This window comes from Arachis ipaensis, chromosome B4 (assembly GCF_059453495.1).
Source record: "Arachis ipaensis isolate K30076 ecotype BB chromosome B4, ASM5945349v1, whole genome shotgun sequence".
In the NCBI taxonomy this organism is placed as follows: Eukaryota; Viridiplantae; Streptophyta; class Magnoliopsida; order Fabales; family Fabaceae; genus Arachis; species Arachis ipaensis.
Genome location: NC_142439.1, coordinates 10,077,500 through 10,095,008, shown reverse-complemented (window position 1 = coordinate 10,095,008; position 17,509 = coordinate 10,077,500). Strand labels below are relative to the sequence as shown.

Below are 17,509 nucleotides of genomic sequence, written 5' to 3'. Positions count from 1 at the left end.
CTCAAATTTGAATGAGATTAGTATTCTTTTTTAGAAATCGACTTGAAAAAATATTATTTATTTATTAATGTTTTTTTTTTAAGTTAGTTTTAGTTTTTTCTATGACAACTATATTAATTAAAAGAATTTTTTAAACTATGAATATCATCAAGACTTAATTGTATGGAATGTGAATTTTTAACTAATCATTTAGTGATATGTGTAAAAAAAAATATTTCAATTGTATTGTTAAAAAAAATTATTCAACATTTCTAAAATATGAAACTTAAAAGAAAAATAAATTTTTAAATTATATGTTATTATTTAAATTAATATTTTAATATTTTAATTTGGTAATTAGACATTTTTGAAGATTAATCTTATTTTATAATAACAAAATATAATTAAAAATAAATTAAATAACACATATATTTATACAAATATATAATAAATAATTTAGTAGTTAATTTTTTATGTACACATAATATTTTTTATAAAAATTATTATCGTATTATATATATTGTGCCCCACTATCAAAAGTTTATAAATTCATCACTGTTTGTTTTTAATTGTGTGATATAAAATATTTTGTAAAACGAAAAATATCTTATTCTCCATATAACATATGATACATTAAATATTAAAGGTAGCATAATTCACCTATTTTAATTTATGTCATACATTTATAATTTAGACTTTTTTATTTACATAGAATTATTATAATAAACATTAGTCACCATCTGTTGTATTTATCTGTAACCCAATTTGAGACGGTTTTTGGTGAAATTATATTCATTTTAATTTTTTGATAAAAAATCTATTAAAAATAGCAAATTGGAAGTAGCATTGCTTATTATTCATTTATTTCATTCTATTGTTCAAACTACTCAACCCAATATATATACCATTAGGATCCACGAAGTTAAAAAAAAAAAACAAGTTTTTTCCATTTTTCTGCAATAAAAATTTTCCTGTCCAATTTATCTTTGGATCTTAGAGTTTTTGGTCCATATTTATCACAGTCCACATAAAAACAATAATTTTTCCTTTTACATATTTGTCTTCCTAATAATAATTAGTTCTTATCTTATTTTACATATTTGACTTTAAAGCTCTTCATCACGTGTCATCTTACTATTCACCAATCAATCTTTAGCCACCTTTGGTCACCAAAATCCAAGCCATCACCTAAAAGATAACCCATATATTTTAAAAGAATTTAAAATATATATAACACGATGAAATGAATTAAATAATATGATCTCTGCCAAAGTTAATAACAAAATGCAATAGAACAAGTATACATATACAAGAATATTTTCTGTACACTAAAATCAGCTACCATATATTTATATACGAATACAAATATGTTTAACTCAATTTTAGTGAATATATATTCTAACATGTATTTTATACTAATAGCTGATTTTAGTAGCTGATTTCAACGTACACCTATGGATAAAATATATATGCATATATGATCGGTTCCAACAACCGAAAGGCATGATGATTGACGAATCCAAGAAATTTATGAGATGGTTCCAATGACGTTGCTGTACGGAGAAGGAGGTGAGTTCATGACAACAGGTGTAGCAGGAAGAGCTTTCTCCATGGCGGCAAGAATGTCCAAGCAGTTGCCACCAATCTGGAAAACGGGTTCAGATTGGGCGGCGAAAGGGATCGTCTCGCCAATGTCGAAGGAGTCGCTGCACGCTTCATAGAAGGAGATAACAGCGGAAACCTTGTACTTTGCCTCGATAACATTTTTGGTAGCCACCATAGCTTTGGCCTCCTTGATGGAACCCAAGATGCTCTTGTACTGATCCTTGCAAATCTTGAGCGAGTCCTTTGTGGACTTTGATAGACCTTTCTTGAAGAACAAGCTTTCTATGGCGGCCAGGGTTAACTTGGCTTGTTCACTGGTGGCGTCAAGGGTGATGTCAAGGGCCTTGAATTGGTCGAAGTGAATACCTTCATATGGTTGGAGTATTTTAGTGCAAAGGGTGGCGTTTTGGGTGCTTTGGCAGAACTTGCTGATTTCCGCCGCGAGGTCTAGGCGGTGCTGGACCACGTGGAAGTTGCGAGAGGCCGGGATGGCCTCGGCTGCGAACAAGGCCACCGCGGAAAGGAGGAGGAAAAGGGCTGTCCTACTCATGAAAGATGCCATTTTGTCTAAAATGTTGATTTCAAGAGTAGAGACGAAGAGGGGGAAAATGGATAGAGGGCTAATAAGCCTTTTTATTTATTTATTTAGTTATTTATTTTTTATTTTATGAGGAAGATTTGATGCCTTTTTAGGTTTTAGTAGGGATTGTCATTTGGCTAAGAAACCGGATCTCCATGCAAATTATAGGGAAGAATACAAATTTTTGTGGACAAAATTATAAGGTAATTTGCTTGTATAGTTGTTTTAGGGTCTTCATCAATTATTTAATCTACACTTTCTATTTTATATTTCACATTTGAACTTATATTTACACTTTTTTCATGATGTATAATTTTCTTTTTCTAAAATTTTATGTCCATCTAATTAAATTATCACTATTAATAAAACATTTTTAATGAATTGATTGACACTATATGTATAAAAAGAGGACAAGTAAGATAAAGGTCAACAAAAACATATTTCATAGAGGTAAATACTTTATATATTTTTAAAAAGGTAAATACTTTATGAGCAATGTTAGGGAACAAAAGGGTATTAGCCAAAAATCAGCCAAATACCTTTGGGTGAATCTAAAATCTCTACGAGTTAATATACATGGATGTTTTTTCTGCTAAGTATCAGAATGTTTCTTTTTTATACTAAGTGGATGTTGTTTTATATATTTTTCGAATTTTTTTGTATTACAAATGTGAATGTCTCTATTTTTTTAAGAATTTCATAATTTTTTTTAAATTTTATAGATATTTAATTATTTTTGTTAAAATATAACTGGATATTTCTTTTGTTAAGTATTAGGATATTTTTTTTCATATTAAATGAATTCTTTTTTATATTTCTGTAATTATTCAAGGACTCCTTTTGACTAAAATCAAGTGTGTAGTTTGCAGTCTCTTTAATCATGGGCATGTGTGCGAAAGGTTGCTGAGCCAAACTTTGTTGAACTGGTTGCAGGATAGGACGGTGGTTAATTGGGCCAGGTTGTTGATTGGGATTATAAACCGGCTGCTGTTGGATAGGAGGGGTACCTTGGCCTTGAACAGGTGAAGCCATATGCAGTCTCTGTAATTGCTTCCGGTCGAAAGAGCTAGTGGAGGTGACGAAGATGTGTAGGGAGATGAAGAGGATGGTGCCGGAGATATTGGAGGTGGAGGTTGATTCGAAGGGAGGGTCGGGGATAGTGGAGGCCGCGATGAGGGTTTATGCGGAAAAGGAGAGTGTGGTGGAGGTGTTGCAAGCAATGCAGGGAATAGAGGCGGCGATGAAAAGATCCTTCTTCGGTTACAAGCAGGTTGTGGCGGTGGTGATGGGGAGTGTTGAGGTTGGCGGGAACCGAGTTGGTTCCGGCGACTCGCTGATAGAAGAGGAGTGGGTCGCGGTGGGAAGGCGGAGAGAGCCTGACGGTGAGAGAGAGAAGTCTGTAAGTGTGATTGTTGGAGGTGGGTAGGTTAATGTGAGAGAGAAGATGAACGTTTTTATAGGTTTTAATTAGGTTTACTTAATCTTTTAAATTTTTTAAATTTTAAATTTAAAAAATTAAAAATTAATTAATTATTAATATAAATTAATGTGATTTTGTTTAGTTTTTGGCTGGTAACCTTTTGGTTCTATATACTTTTCCATACTTTATATATTTCATATATTAATTCGTACAAGACACAGGTAGATATACTAGTAACATATATAAAATTATAATGGATAGTCTTAACTTCAATTTCTTCATATATAAATAGAGGTTCGGACAAGTAACATAGAGGTCAACAAAAACATAAAATTATAATGGATAGTCTTAACTTCAATTTCTTCCTTGTGTCATCATCATTTGCTGAAATGTAGTTTTAGTGGGACAAAACTTTGTTGTTGTTGTACTAGTAGAACAAAGACTTCCTTTATACTAATTCTATCATTAGGAGAGTCATGAGAGCAATCCAGGCTACTTTTATCACCAAGGCCTTGAAATCAATGGAATTTGAGCAACTGCTGATGACTTTTAACAAGATTTCTATGGCGAAGATTTCGCATTGCTTCACATTCAGCATCAAAGCTTCTTGGTGCTTGTTGTATTTCCAAGTTGAATACTTTAACAGCAACCACAGTTCCATTTGAAAGCTCACCTCTAAAAATAGAACCTAAACCCCCTCTTCCAATAAGATTGCTCTCATCAAATTTCTGTGTTGCCTCCATGAGTTCAAATTAGAAAATTCGACTTGGAAATCGAAACGATGGAAAGTCTTCAGCAACTTAACCCTTTCTTAGTTTTCTTCTGTATATCAAAATAACTGCACATGTAAGAATCATGCATAATACAATTAAGGGTATTGTCAATTTCAGAGCTTTGGATCTCCTACTATGTTTTGCACCATCATTGGAACATGGTGGGACTCTAAAATTTGGTCTTCCATAGAGTCCATCATTCATCATGAATGATTCAGATTTAAAATTTATATACTTGGCACCATAAAAAATCTCACCATGTAGCCTATTATATGACAAGTTTATAAACTTGGGATTAACAATGTTCACAAAGGACTAAGGAATGGTTCCTGATAAAAGATTATGAGAAAAATAAAGAAATTCCAAACTCAACATGTTCCCAATTGAATTAGGAATAGGCCCTTGTAACATGTTATAGGCTAATGAGAGATTTAATATTCTTTGTAAGCTACCGATTCCGGTGGAAATTTTTTCTGAAAGCTTGTTATGTGAAATATCCAAATTGATCACAGCATTCATGCTATTTATCTCAGCTGGCTAAGACCCTTCAAGACTATTGAATGATAAATTTACCTCCAAGATATTACTGAGACTCCAAAGTGTGGAAGGTATTGTGGAGGTTAGATTGTTAGAATCTAAGTAAAGTATTCTTAGAGAAGAAAGATGATCCACACAACTTGGAATTGTCCCAAAATTTTGTTATAGCTAAGAATCAACTGGTTCAAATTCTAAATCCTGAAAAATTGTTCTGGAATAGAACTATTTAGCCTATTTTTTGAAAAAGTCCAACAGTTGAAGAAGCTGTAAGTTTCCAATTGTGCTTGGAATCTCTCCAACAAATTGGTTGTTATACATGTTTAAATCATATAGGTTTTTCAAGTTTTCAATCTGTGGAGGAATTTCACTCTTGATGTTACAACTCCTCACATCAAACCTTTTGAAGAAATTGTGAAAGATTTCCAATGGCGTTTGGAAGTGTTCCACCAAGGGGATTAAATGCTAAAATAATCTTTGTCAATTGCCTGCATTGTGTGAGTGAATTGAAGAGACCAAGACCACCAGTGAAGTTGTTTCCCAAGAGATATTAGGAGTTGGAGATTTCTTAAGTTGTCAATTGATTTTTCACCTGCTTTCAAATCAGTTATAAAGAGCATTTAATGCTCTCGACACAGAAATCGAAGTGACGCCCCAAGCAATGGTTGGAAATAACTCGCGCATTGGAGCCATGAACTTCGTCAATGGGTTCTCGGGCTAGATAAGACTCGACCCGTGAAAGCGCAGGTGACTCGGACATAGCAACCATAAACTCCGAGCTTCACGGCCTGGTACGTTGGGGGCACTGTTTCGACCTGACCCGACAAGGGTTCCAGATCCGATCACGAACCATCAACTTGACTTGTTGCTCAACCCGAATCCAGGCGCCGCCTCACGTCTTGCTAAAGAAACCTGGACAGCTAGCAAAAACTTTCAGGCAGATGGCCAAGAGAAGAGAGCCCACCTGAGTTCAGAGTACAAATGAGGAGGGACCTACCTGTCACCTTTTTATCCTATTCAGCCTCCTCATCTTACGAACACTAACTTTAGAATTAGAGTGTTTTTGCAGGTGGTTCCACCCGCTGACCTATCGACAACTCAGATTATTATCCTCCTCGAGAAGCTCGCGCTCAAGTCCAAATCTACCATCTCACCAGTTGCTCCAACCTCAATCCCATCCAAACCGTCATTTACCCGAACAAGCGAACAGTGATATTGTGTATACAGCTAAAAAAATTCAGCTCAATGTACTAGATATGTTATAGTTTGATTTTATTTTTCTACTTCTCTCAATTTTATTTAATACAATTTTAAGTACTCGTATTATTGTAGTTGTATGATTAATTAAATATTCTATTTTAAAAAAAATCTTTAAATTTTAAAAAACAATTTAAAATTTTAATTACATTTAAGATATATACAAAATCTCTTAATACATTAATATAATATTTTTAATAATATTATATTATTTTTTTATTTTTTTATCTAATTTTATTCAAATAATTTAAAATTTAAAAATTACAAAATTTTTAATTTAAAATTTAAATTAATATAATTTAAATTAATAATTTAATTCAATCCAATACAAATGATCAAAATCATAAGATATCTGGGAGTAAAATCCAGATGCAACATCTAGGAGGCATCCTCTTGTGCCATTTCAACTAGGGCTCAAACTGCTATTTTTTTATATTTTTGGGTCATAGGCTCAAACTGCTTTTCTTTTTTTTGGACATGCTCAAACTGCTATTTATGTATAACTATAATGTATACGAACAGTTTAAAAGGCTTTCTATTTTTTGATCTTGGCCCATCAGCCTGAAAAGTTACTTTTAATATGGATTAACTATATTTAGCATTTAGAAGTTTAGTTGGTTCTACCAGCCCAAATTGAATTTAGTTATTTTAAGGCATCCTTATCTAGCCTATTTTGAGCCGAGTAAACTAGGGGTGAACATGGGTCGGGTGAAACCGGATTTGATGTGATCCAGATCCGATCTAAAATATACACCGGACCTGTTTATTAGACCCGAATCCAGCCTTAAACCCGATAAAATCTATATACTTTCGGGCCACGATTATACCGGGTGAAAATCAGGTAAAAATCGGGCCGTTAACATTACATTACTTTGATATTTTCTTATAAGCTAGCATGCGAAAATATCCAAATTTTCAAGACTCCAACCATTATTTGACATGGTAAAATTCATTTAGAAAAATATAACAAGAACCAACTATTCTCTAAAATTAAAGCATATCCATAATCAATACTAATATTGTCTAATAACACCAAATATTTAAATCAATACAAATAACACAATATTATGTATTTGTCTAAAATTTTATGCATTTTAAACATAAAACATTAACTTATAGTCTTATAATAACTAATAAAACAAAATATTAAGGTTTACAATACTTAAATTCCACGTAAGAGTAGCTATCATCCATCACTAATAACACAAAATATTAATTGTGTATGATGACCGGGCCACCAGACCGAGTTCGGATGACCCGAGCCATGGCTCAGAACTGACTCGAAATAATGACCGGGTCTATTTTTGAGACCCTTACCCGACCCTAGACCCAGTAAAATCACACCAAATTAGTCCCTAAAGTATTCGGAGTCGGATCGGATCTTCGGATCGGGGCGAGCCATGCACACTCCTAGAGTAAACATAGAGAGTTTATCTATAAATGGAGTTTCCATCTACAACAAATTAGTCTTTAGTGGATTGGGTTGGAAATATTATGAAAAGAACATAGAAAATTTGAATCTCACTTTAGAAATAGCAAGTATTTTATAACTAATGTTTGCTCTTAAATAGATATGACCTACAGTAAAAACATTAATCATCAAAATGTGCATACGACAAATCTTGAATTTCTTTATAATTCCGTTCAATTTTAGTTTTGATTTTAAAACAAGTTCCTTTCAATGTTATTATCATTTATGTATATTGTACACTAACAACCTAAAAGGTTAGTATGGATCAACTATATTTAGTATTTGCCAATACATTCAATGAATCCAAAACCTTATGTAATTGTATAATTCATTGCTTTGGTGCAGGTATGAAAATGCTTGTCAGCACAAAAATATATAAAATGTAGATTAAAATAAAAGCCACGATTTTGTTTGAAAATGTTATTAGTAAAAAATAGTTTCCTATCAAACTTTCTAAGATCAACAGTCAATTCATTAATCTCCATTGTAGCTGTAGAACATCAAGGATGCTTACGTGTATTGCTGTGTTAGGATAACATAGACAGTTAGACAGCATCGTCTCTAAAAGTTAAAATAGCACATTCTTTTTTTAAAAATATGGTATGTATATAAATATATAATAGCCATTACAAAAGTTAAAGCACGTCCTAAAATTAAGGCTTGTTTGGTTTAATTTTGAGAGAGGAATTTTTCTGTATTCTTTTTCTGTATACTATAAGTAGATTAATATCCGAGTTTAATGCCCAAGAAATAAAACGTAACTATAAAAAAATTTAGCCTAAAAAGAATAATTTGTTGCGTTGTTAGAAGAAGTTTTTCAAAAATAAAAATAAAAGATAATTATGTTTAGTAAATTAAAAAAAATATCTATTTTATATTTTGTATCCAGCTAAAAAATTTCAGCCCAATGTACTATATGGTCTGATTTTATTTTATTTTTTTATTTTCTCCAATTTTATTCAATAGAATTTTAAGTACTTGCATTATTGTATCGTATGATTAATTAAATATTTGATTTAAAAAAAATTACAAATTAAATTTTTAAATTAAAAAAATTTAAAATTTGAAATACATTTAAGATATGTACAAAACCTTTTAATATATTGATATAATATTTTAAATAGTATTTATTGTGTTGGTTTTATTTTTATTTTTCTATTTTATACCATTTTATTTAAATAATTTAAAATTTTAAAATTATAAATTTTTAATTTAAAATTTAGATGAATATAATTTAATTTAACAATCTAATTCAATATGATACAGAGTATCAAAATTATGGGAGTTGAACCCAGATGCAACATGCCAACATCTAAGAGGCATCCTCATGTGCATCCTTATCTAATATCTATCTCTTCCTGTCTGCTTTTTTTTTTTTTAAGGAATAAATAGCAGTTTAGTGTTGAAATTGTGATGTAGAATTATGATTTTTTATTTGGATTAAATTCTAGAATTTTTCTAACAGCATTAGTGGTAATAAAAATAAAAAAAAAACTATAAGAGGAAGATAAAGAAGAATGGAGAAAAATATTTATGTTATTTTCTAGAAAGAAGATTAAAGTTTTGTTAATTTTGTTAAAGATATTTTATTTTTCGAGAATATTAGAATAAATTTCAATAATTCAATATGATTAGTTTTGTCGATCATTGCCTAAATCTTTATTAGTAGTCAAAAATAGCGATTTACTCAATAAAATATTAATCTTATATTTAATGTAATATATATAAAAAAAAAAAAGAGTAAAGATTTGAATAATGTTGAAGGTTATTGTAGGACAATAAGTCAATAATGGTGAATTCTACCAAATTTTCTCAAAATTGAAGGGCAAATAATCTTTTATGACATTTCTTTCTATTATTAAATAAAATAAAATGAATAGTCACAAAAAAAATAAAATGAAATGAATTGATTTATTATGGTGAACTTTAACTTTTAATCTAACATAAGTTTTGTTAATCTAATTAATTAATCATGATATAACATTTTTTGTAAATTATAAAATTATTAAAAAAGTCTAATTTTGTAATTTTTATTTTTTCTCAAATTATATATTTATTAATCAATTTCAATCACAAAATAAAAAAATTTCAAAATACAAAAAGAATAAATAAAAACAATTTAAGAGGCACTAAAAATTTAAAATTTTCAAAATTTTCTCTCTTTATTTCTTAAATTTTTTGAAAAAAATAAAAAATTATGTTATATACTAGATTTTTTTTTCCAAAGTTAGGGGTGAGATTGGCATCTCTCAGAAGATGACCAGTTGGATACTCATTCACATATCCGTTTCCTCCCAAACATTGTTTTGCCTGCAAATTTTGAAGGCTAATATAAGCACAGTAACACGAAAAAAAACGAAAATTAGTGTAAATTACGCCAATCTTCTCTGACTTTAGGCTACTATCCCAAAATTTCTTAATTTGTCATATTGATACTAGCGACGAATAGTATTGTCTGACTTCAAGAGAGGTCAAATGTAATTTACCCAAAATGTTAGGAGTTAATAATTTTCTAAAATCACTTGAGCTCTTACTATACCACTATATTTTATTTAATAATCATCATGATTTCTATACATTTTGGCTGAAAAGTATTACCCCAAAATCTCAAAGAATAGTAGCTGCAACAAATAACCTGTGCAAACTATTTACCTGCAAAGCAACTTGGGTTGCACTCTCAGCTGCAGTAAGTATAATTCCAGCACAATCCTGAAAGAAGTAGCCATTACATCATGTTTTGTAACAGAAGATCGATCAACAATGTAATGTCTAAAAATCACATGCAATAAAATGCCAGGATGATTGTAGAAAAACCATTTCTCAACAATATGGACCTGTATAAACTGAAATTGCCGATAGGACAACCGAACTGCTCTCTTTGTCGAACATAAGGAAGGATCACATCAAGACATGCCTGCATGATACCCAGGGGACCAGCTGCCAAAACAAGTCTCTCCAGATCCAACCCAGACATCATGACATAGACTCCTAAAACAAGAAAGGACTGATATTATAAACTATGGTTCGCACGCGTACAACGAATAACACAAGCGGTTTTTTATTAGGATATTACAGAAGATCAATGACAACAAACTTTTGCAGGGTTGAATATACAAAATAACATAAAGATGATTTTATTCTAAAGTTGATAAATATGATCATAGAAGCTATTGCAAGACCTTTTCCTACTTCCCCAAGAACATTTTCTTCAGGAACCAAGCAATTCTCAAACAAGAGTTCACATCTGCCAACACAAGTCATATTTATTATCAGTAAAAGGAAGGCACATCGACTAAAAATGGATTAAGTATAGAAAAGTTGTCACAAGCATGCATACTTACGTATCACTTCCTCGCATCCCAAGTTTATCCAATTTCTGGGCTGTGCGGAATCTGAAATCAAACAGAAGCAAAATTCATAATTTTAATCTTCCACTCCTAATTTTCCCCATATCCACGTGACTTGTCATTTATGCACTGCCTCAACGTTTTAGCCATTTATTTTTCAGTTACATGACTCTACTTTTGCCCCCTCAATTTTCAGAGAATGAATTTTGCAAGCTAAGGACTTGGTAATCAAATTTGAACTATAAGAAGCGACAAGGAGCCAGTAACCAGTCTTTTATATTTGATAAACATTACTGCTTTAATATTTATTTTCAAGAAATAACTGAACAGTAAGCTTGAAATGCAGAGACTTTAGTACACTTTAAATTTGACTAGGTTCAGTACAAGTACCCCGGCATTCCCTTCTCGATGATGAATGCAGTGATTCCTTTTGATCCAGCTGTTATGTCTGTCTTTGCATAGACAACCTGATTCAAATGTGCTATCCATTCTCAGCATCTGTCTAGACTATTAGTCAAATGTGCTATAATTCTTGTTTCCATTAAGTACGTAGCCACCATCAACACGATCAGCCTGCACGAAAAGACCAATTCGCTCTATGAAATCCTTGGAATATCTTAAAAGATGCAATACACTCCCTATAAATTAATTAAGCATTCTGATACGTTATCTTTATCCTCGGTCGCCCGAAATACTCGGCACACAAATATCCGAGGCTGACGTCACGTTAAACAAGCTCGGAACAAATGCCGATAAGCTCGGCCTCACCCATTCAAATAAAAAGACACGTGCATCATAAAGCTCGGTCCCGTATCAGCCGTCCGAAAATCTCGGCACGAGATCAGGACCGAAACATCATCACTCAACTGTAAAATAGGAAACGTGCTCAACTAGTTTGTAGCACCAAAACAGAATATCTCAACTAACCTATAAACTAGGACTTATCCACTAACGGGCAGAAGACAACCTCTATAAAACCTAGCTAACATGCTTGGCTAGGCCTCAGGTTCCACTACCAGTTTCCATATTCATTTATTCACTCTCACTTAATTACTCTCTCTTTCTCTCTTTTCTGAGACTATTACTAACTTGAGCGTTGGAGTATCTTTTGCAGGTATTCCCGCCGCGGTGTTTGTCCATCGGCCGACGTGAAGCTCTTCCTCTCCGTCGACGACTCACTCGGAAGTGCTTAAGCTCGGCCTACCCAGTGCAGGACGAATCACTTGGCGCCCACCGTGGGGCCGGAATACATCTAACCCCACTGTTTCCTTTGTTTAGTCTTTTACCTTATTTTGCAGGATCCCTGATCCTCGGACATGGCTGACAAGGAAAATCCACAACTTTCACAGGATGACCTCCTAGCTCAGATCGCTGAGCTTCAGGCGGAGGTACGAAGGATAGCCGAGCTCTCAACACAAAGTAATGGAGAGAACTCCAAGGGCTCAGCTCAAAGTACGGCGGACCCTTTAAACATCGTCCCGCCAAAGGAAAAGCTCACCCTCGACAACCCCTTCTCCGAGGAGATCACAAATTACCAGATGCCAAAAAACTTCACGCTGCCCACCGCGCTGGAGCCGTACAAGGGGTTCGGCGACCCCCGAGCCCATGTGAAGAAGTTCCAATCGATGATGTTCTTCAACGGCCCGAACAATGAGCCCGTCCTCTGTCGAGCATTTCCCACTTACCTAGATGGTGCAGCGTTACTCTGGTTTTCTAAACTTTCTGCAGGTTCGATCTCCTCCTTTGAAGACCTCGCCAGATCATTTATTGATTACTTCGCTGCATCAAGAATATATGTACATGGCTCGGACTTTCTCGGCACCATCAAACAAGGTCAGCACGAGAGTCTGAAAGACTACATGACCAGATTCGCGGACGCCACTATGGAGATCCAAGACCTGGACCCGGCCGTCCACCTGCATGCTCTCAAGGCCGGCCTCAGACCTGGCAAATTTCGGGAGACCATTGCCATAACAAAACCAAAGACGCTAGAGGAATTCCGAGAAAGGGCGGCTGGGCAAATGGAGATCGAAGAACTCCGAGAAGCCCAGAAATCAGACAAACAGCCACATCGGAGAGATGAGGAAAGGACTTTCAGATCGCCAAGCAACAGGGACACAAAGAAACCTCCTAAGCCCGCGTCAAAGTACAACACATACACCAGATTTAACACCAGAAGAGAAAACATCATCAGAGAGATCCTCAACGCCAGAATCATAAAACCACCAACCCGAGCAGGGAACTACCAGGATCAACGATTCGTGGACAAGACAAAACATTGTGCCTTCCACCGAAAGTTCGGTCATACCATAGATGACTGCATCGTTGCGAAGGACCTCCTGGAAAGACTAGCACGCCAAGGTCTCCTGGACAAATACATTGAGACCCGGAAGGGCAGAGGAGGAAACTCGGACAAGGCAGAGCACAAGCAAGCAACGGCTGACGATAAAAAAGAGAGGACGACTCCTGATCCGCCAAGAGGAGTCATCAACCACATATCAGGAGGATTCGCAGGCGGAGGAGAAACAAGCTCGGCCAGGAAGCGGAGCTATAGAGCAATGCTGGCAATCGAAGGAACTATACAACCAAAGAAGGGCAAAGAACCAGACGTCACAATATCCTTCAACCAAACAGATTTCAAATCGGCAAGCCCTAACCTCGACGACCCCGTGGTAATTTCCATCCAGGTCGGAGAACTGTTGGTAAGAAAAACATTGTTAGATCCAGGTAGTAGTGCTGACGTTTTATTTTACTCTACTTTTACTAAAATGAAATTATCAGAAAAACTGATACAACCCTCCTCTGGAGAGCTAATTGGGTTCTCCGGAGAGAGAGTCCCAATCATGGGACACATATGGCTAAAGACCACAATGGGAGAGATCCCTATGTCAAAATCAATTGATATTCAATATTTAATAGTAAACTGTTACAGCCCTTATAATATTATACTTGGGAGACCCGCACTGAACATATTCAGGGCAGTGGTGTCCACATTACATCTGTGTGTCAAGTTTCCAGTGCAGAAAAACAAGATCGCCACGGTATATGCGGACCATCAGGAAGCTCGGCAATGCTATCACGCTGGTCTAAAACCAGTCCAAACAAAACAGGAAGCTCGGCCCCAGATCCAAGCCATCCAAAGTTCTGCCAACACAACGACACTGGCCGATCTTGACCCAAGAGAAGACCTCGGCGAAAGACCTCGGCCAATGGACAATCTTCAACAAGTAACACTGACATCAGATGACAAACAATGCACATATGTTGGAGAAGCATTAGAAGGGGCAGACCGAGCAAAACTCATTCACATACTGCGTCAGAATGCCGACCTCTTTGCATGGACGCCAGATGACATGCCAGGAATCAACCCAGAGGTCATCTGCCACAAGCTAGCAATCGACAAAACAATCCTACCAGTTGCACAAAAGAAAAGGAACCTCGGAGAAGAGAAAAAACAAGCAGCACTCGAAGAAACCCAGAAGCTCCTCAATGCAGGTTTCATCAGAGAGATTCGCTTCACCACATGGTTGTCCAACGTGGTAATGGTAAGGAAGAGCTCAGGTAAATGGCGCATGTGCGTTGACTTTACAAATTTAAATAAAGCTTGCCCTAAAGATGCATATCCACTGTCTTGCATTGATAAATTAGTTGATAACGCCTCTGGTTATAAAGCTTTGAGTTTTATGGATGCATACTCTGGCTATAACCAGATTCTAATGCACCCAGAAGACCAAAGCAAAACAGCTTTTATAACAGAACACGGGAATTTTTGTTACAAGGTAATGCCCTTTGGCCTAAAGAATGCAGGTGCGACATATCAAAGGCTAATGGACAAAGTGTTCCAACAACAGATAGGCCGCAATATGGAGGTATACGTAGATGACATGGTAGCAAAAACACCTATGCAGAGGTCACACTGTGACGACCTAGTAGAAATCTTCAGACAACTCCGAGCATATAACATGAGACTCAATCCAGACAAATGTGCGTTCGGAGTACAAGGGGGGAAGTTCCTGGGATTCATGTTAACATCTCGAGGCATCAAGGCCAACCCAGAAAAGTGCAGGGCCGTGCTGAACATGGCAAGCCCAAAAACGGTAAAGGAAGTCCAGCAACTTGCAGGACGAATAGCTGCCCTGTCACGTTTCCTACCTGCAGTGGCAAACCGATCTTATCACTTTTTCCAGACATTCTCTAAAGGCAGGAAGTTCAACTGGACAGACGAATGCGAAAATGCTTTTACCGAACTTAAACAACACTTAACATCACCACCAATCCTCCAAAGACCAGAGGCAGGTAACCCACTGTATTTATACCTATCAGTATCTAACCATGCTATAAGCTCAGTTTTAGTAACAGAAACAGGAAGAAAGCAAAACCCAGTATACTTCATCAGTAGGGTGCTACAACCAACAGAAACAAGGTACCCGAAGATAGAACAACTGGCGCTAGCACTAATCACCACAGCAAGAAGACTGCGGCACTATTTTCAAAGCCACACAATCATAGTACGAATGGACCAACCGCTAAGGCAGATATTGACCAGACCCGAGCTCGCCGGCAGATTGATAAAATGGTCGGTTGAGCTCTCCGAGTTCGACATCCATTACGAATCAAGGAAAACACTGAAGTCACAGGTGCTAGCCGACTTTATATCGGAGATGACTAACGACACACATAAAACAGAGGTCAGTTGGAGCATACATGTGGATGGAGCGTCAAACAAAGAAGGCAGTGGGGCAGGGATACTACTAAAAGAAGGAGACAAGGTGGTGGCCGAGCAGTCACTACAGTTCCGTTTCAACGCAAGCAACAATCAGGCAGAATATGAAGCCCTACTTGCTGGACTAAAACTCGCCCTACAACTACAAATACCCCGAATAACAGCCTACTGCGACTCTTCCTTGGTGGTATATCAAATAAAGGGCGAATTTCAGGTAAAAGATCCTTTGTTAGAGAAATATTGGCTCATAACAAAGGATCTAATTTCAAAATTTAAAGAGTTTAATATTATCCATGTAAACCGAGAACAAAATACCAGGGCCGATGTGTTATCTAAGTTAGCCACAACACGGCAAGCCGAAAACACATCGGCACTGTCCCAGCTAACACTTGACAAACCCAGTTTTGAGCAAGAAACAATTTTGAGTATTACACAGGTCCCAGATTGGCGAACACCTTTTATCGATTACATTAATACAGGCACCATTCCAAATAATGAGCCGAACTTGCCGCTCTTCCGAAGAAGAGCAAGCTTCTATACAGTGCTCGGAAACACCCTATACAGGCGAGGACACTCACAACCATTGCTCAAGTGCATCAGTAAGGAGGAAGCCGAGGAGGTTATGGCCGAAACGCATGAAGGAGTCTGTGGCAACCATATCGGTGGCCGAGCATTAGCAGCAAAGATCTTGCGGACAGGATACTATTGGCCGACGATAAAATGGGACTGCATCACCAAAGTCAAAGCATGTGATAATTGTCAAAAGCACGCCACCCTCTCAGAGACCCCAGCCGAGGAGCTCCATACCATAGAGGTAAGCTGGCCTTTCGATAGGTGGGAATTGGATATCCTCGGACCCTTTCCGAAAGCGCCAGGCCAGGTAAAGTTCCTCTTAGTGTCAATTTCTCTAAGTGGATAGAAGCACAACCACTAGCGCACATAACGGCAGAAAAAGTGCGATCTTTTCTATGGAAAAATATCATATGCAGATACGGAATCCCAAGAGAAATAATCTCGGATAACGGGAGACAATTTACAGATCACAAGCTCGCCACTTTTTTGAAAAATTTTAACATTAAACACCACTTCAGCTCAGTAGAGCACCCGCAGACTAACGGACAAGTTGAATCAGCTAACAGAATTATATTGCAGGGATTAAAGAAAAAGCTCGGCGAAGCTAAAGGAGAGTGGGCTGACCTCATCCCAGAAATCCTATGGGGTTACAACACCACCATCCAATCTGCCACAGGGGAAACTCCCTTCAAGTTGGTATATGGTGCAGAAGCTCTCATTCCAATAGAGGTCAGCGTCCCAACATTAAGGGCAGAGCTCTATAATCAAGCAAACAATCAACAAGCTCGGATGACCGAATTGGACCTTGTAGAAGAAGACAGAGACATCTCCGCCATAAAGCAGCGAGCCAGAAAGCGCTACCTAGAACAGAGACACCATAAAAGAGTAGTTCGCAGATCTTTCAACAATGGAGACCTTGTACTCAGACGAACAGAAGATGCACGGAAACCTTCCTCACATGGCAAATTAGCGGCAAATTGGGAAGGACCTTTCCGAGTCCTTCAAAACCTCGGAAAGGGGGCTTACAAATTAGAAACCCTTAGAGGAGAACAACTTCCAGGAACATGGAATGTCCCCTCTCTAAGGAAATATCAGTCATGACATAGCCTGAATAATAGCGAATGATGGTACTCTTTTTCCCTCCGAAAGTTTTTTCCCAAAGCACAAGGGTTTTACTCGGAAAGGGTTTTAACGAGGCCAGACGCAACAAATCATTATACCCATACTACTCAATGTGCAATCAAAAC

The 17,509-nt window shown here is 36.2% G+C and overlaps 2 protein-coding genes and 1 pseudogene across 2 annotated transcripts; 1 reads left to right on the top strand and 2 right to left on the bottom strand.

Moving 5' to 3' along the window:
- Positions 1–1,242: 1,242 nt before the first annotated feature.
- Positions 1,243–2,232, bottom strand: LOC107635996 (pectinesterase inhibitor 1-like). The gene has a single exon (XM_016339538.3). The coding sequence runs from the start codon at positions 2,144–2,146 to the stop codon at positions 1,508–1,510; it is 639 nt and encodes a 212-aa protein (XP_016195024.1). The 5' UTR covers positions 2,147–2,232; the 3' UTR covers positions 1,243–1,507.
- Positions 2,233–4,102: 1,870 nt separating this feature from the next.
- Positions 4,103–12,284, bottom strand: LOC107637570 (isovaleryl-CoA dehydrogenase, mitochondrial-like; annotated as a pseudogene).
- LOC148566633 (uncharacterized) lies at positions 12,283–17,363 on the top strand. Its single transcript, XM_088484354.1, has 2 exons — positions 12,283–16,523; positions 16,679–17,363. The coding sequence occupies exons 1-2, from the start codon at positions 12,283–12,285 to the stop codon at positions 17,361–17,363; spliced, it is 4,926 nt and encodes a 1,641-aa protein (XP_088340480.1).
- Positions 17,364–17,509: the final 146 nt, after the last annotated feature.

Excerpts from the sequence above, each read along its gene's own strand:
- LOC107635996 (XM_016339538.3), bottom strand. The coding sequence starts at position 2,146 with ATGGCATCTTTCATGAGTAGGACAGCCCTTTTCCTCCTCCTTTCCGCG.
- LOC148566633 (XM_088484354.1), top strand. The coding sequence starts at position 12,283 with ATGGCTGACAAGGAAAATCCACAACTTTCACAGGATGACCTCCTAGCT. Across the intron at positions 16,524-16,678 it reads GTAAGCTGGCCTTTCGATAG|ATACGGAATCCCAAGAGAAA; the intron begins GTGGGAATTGGA and ends TATCATATGCAG.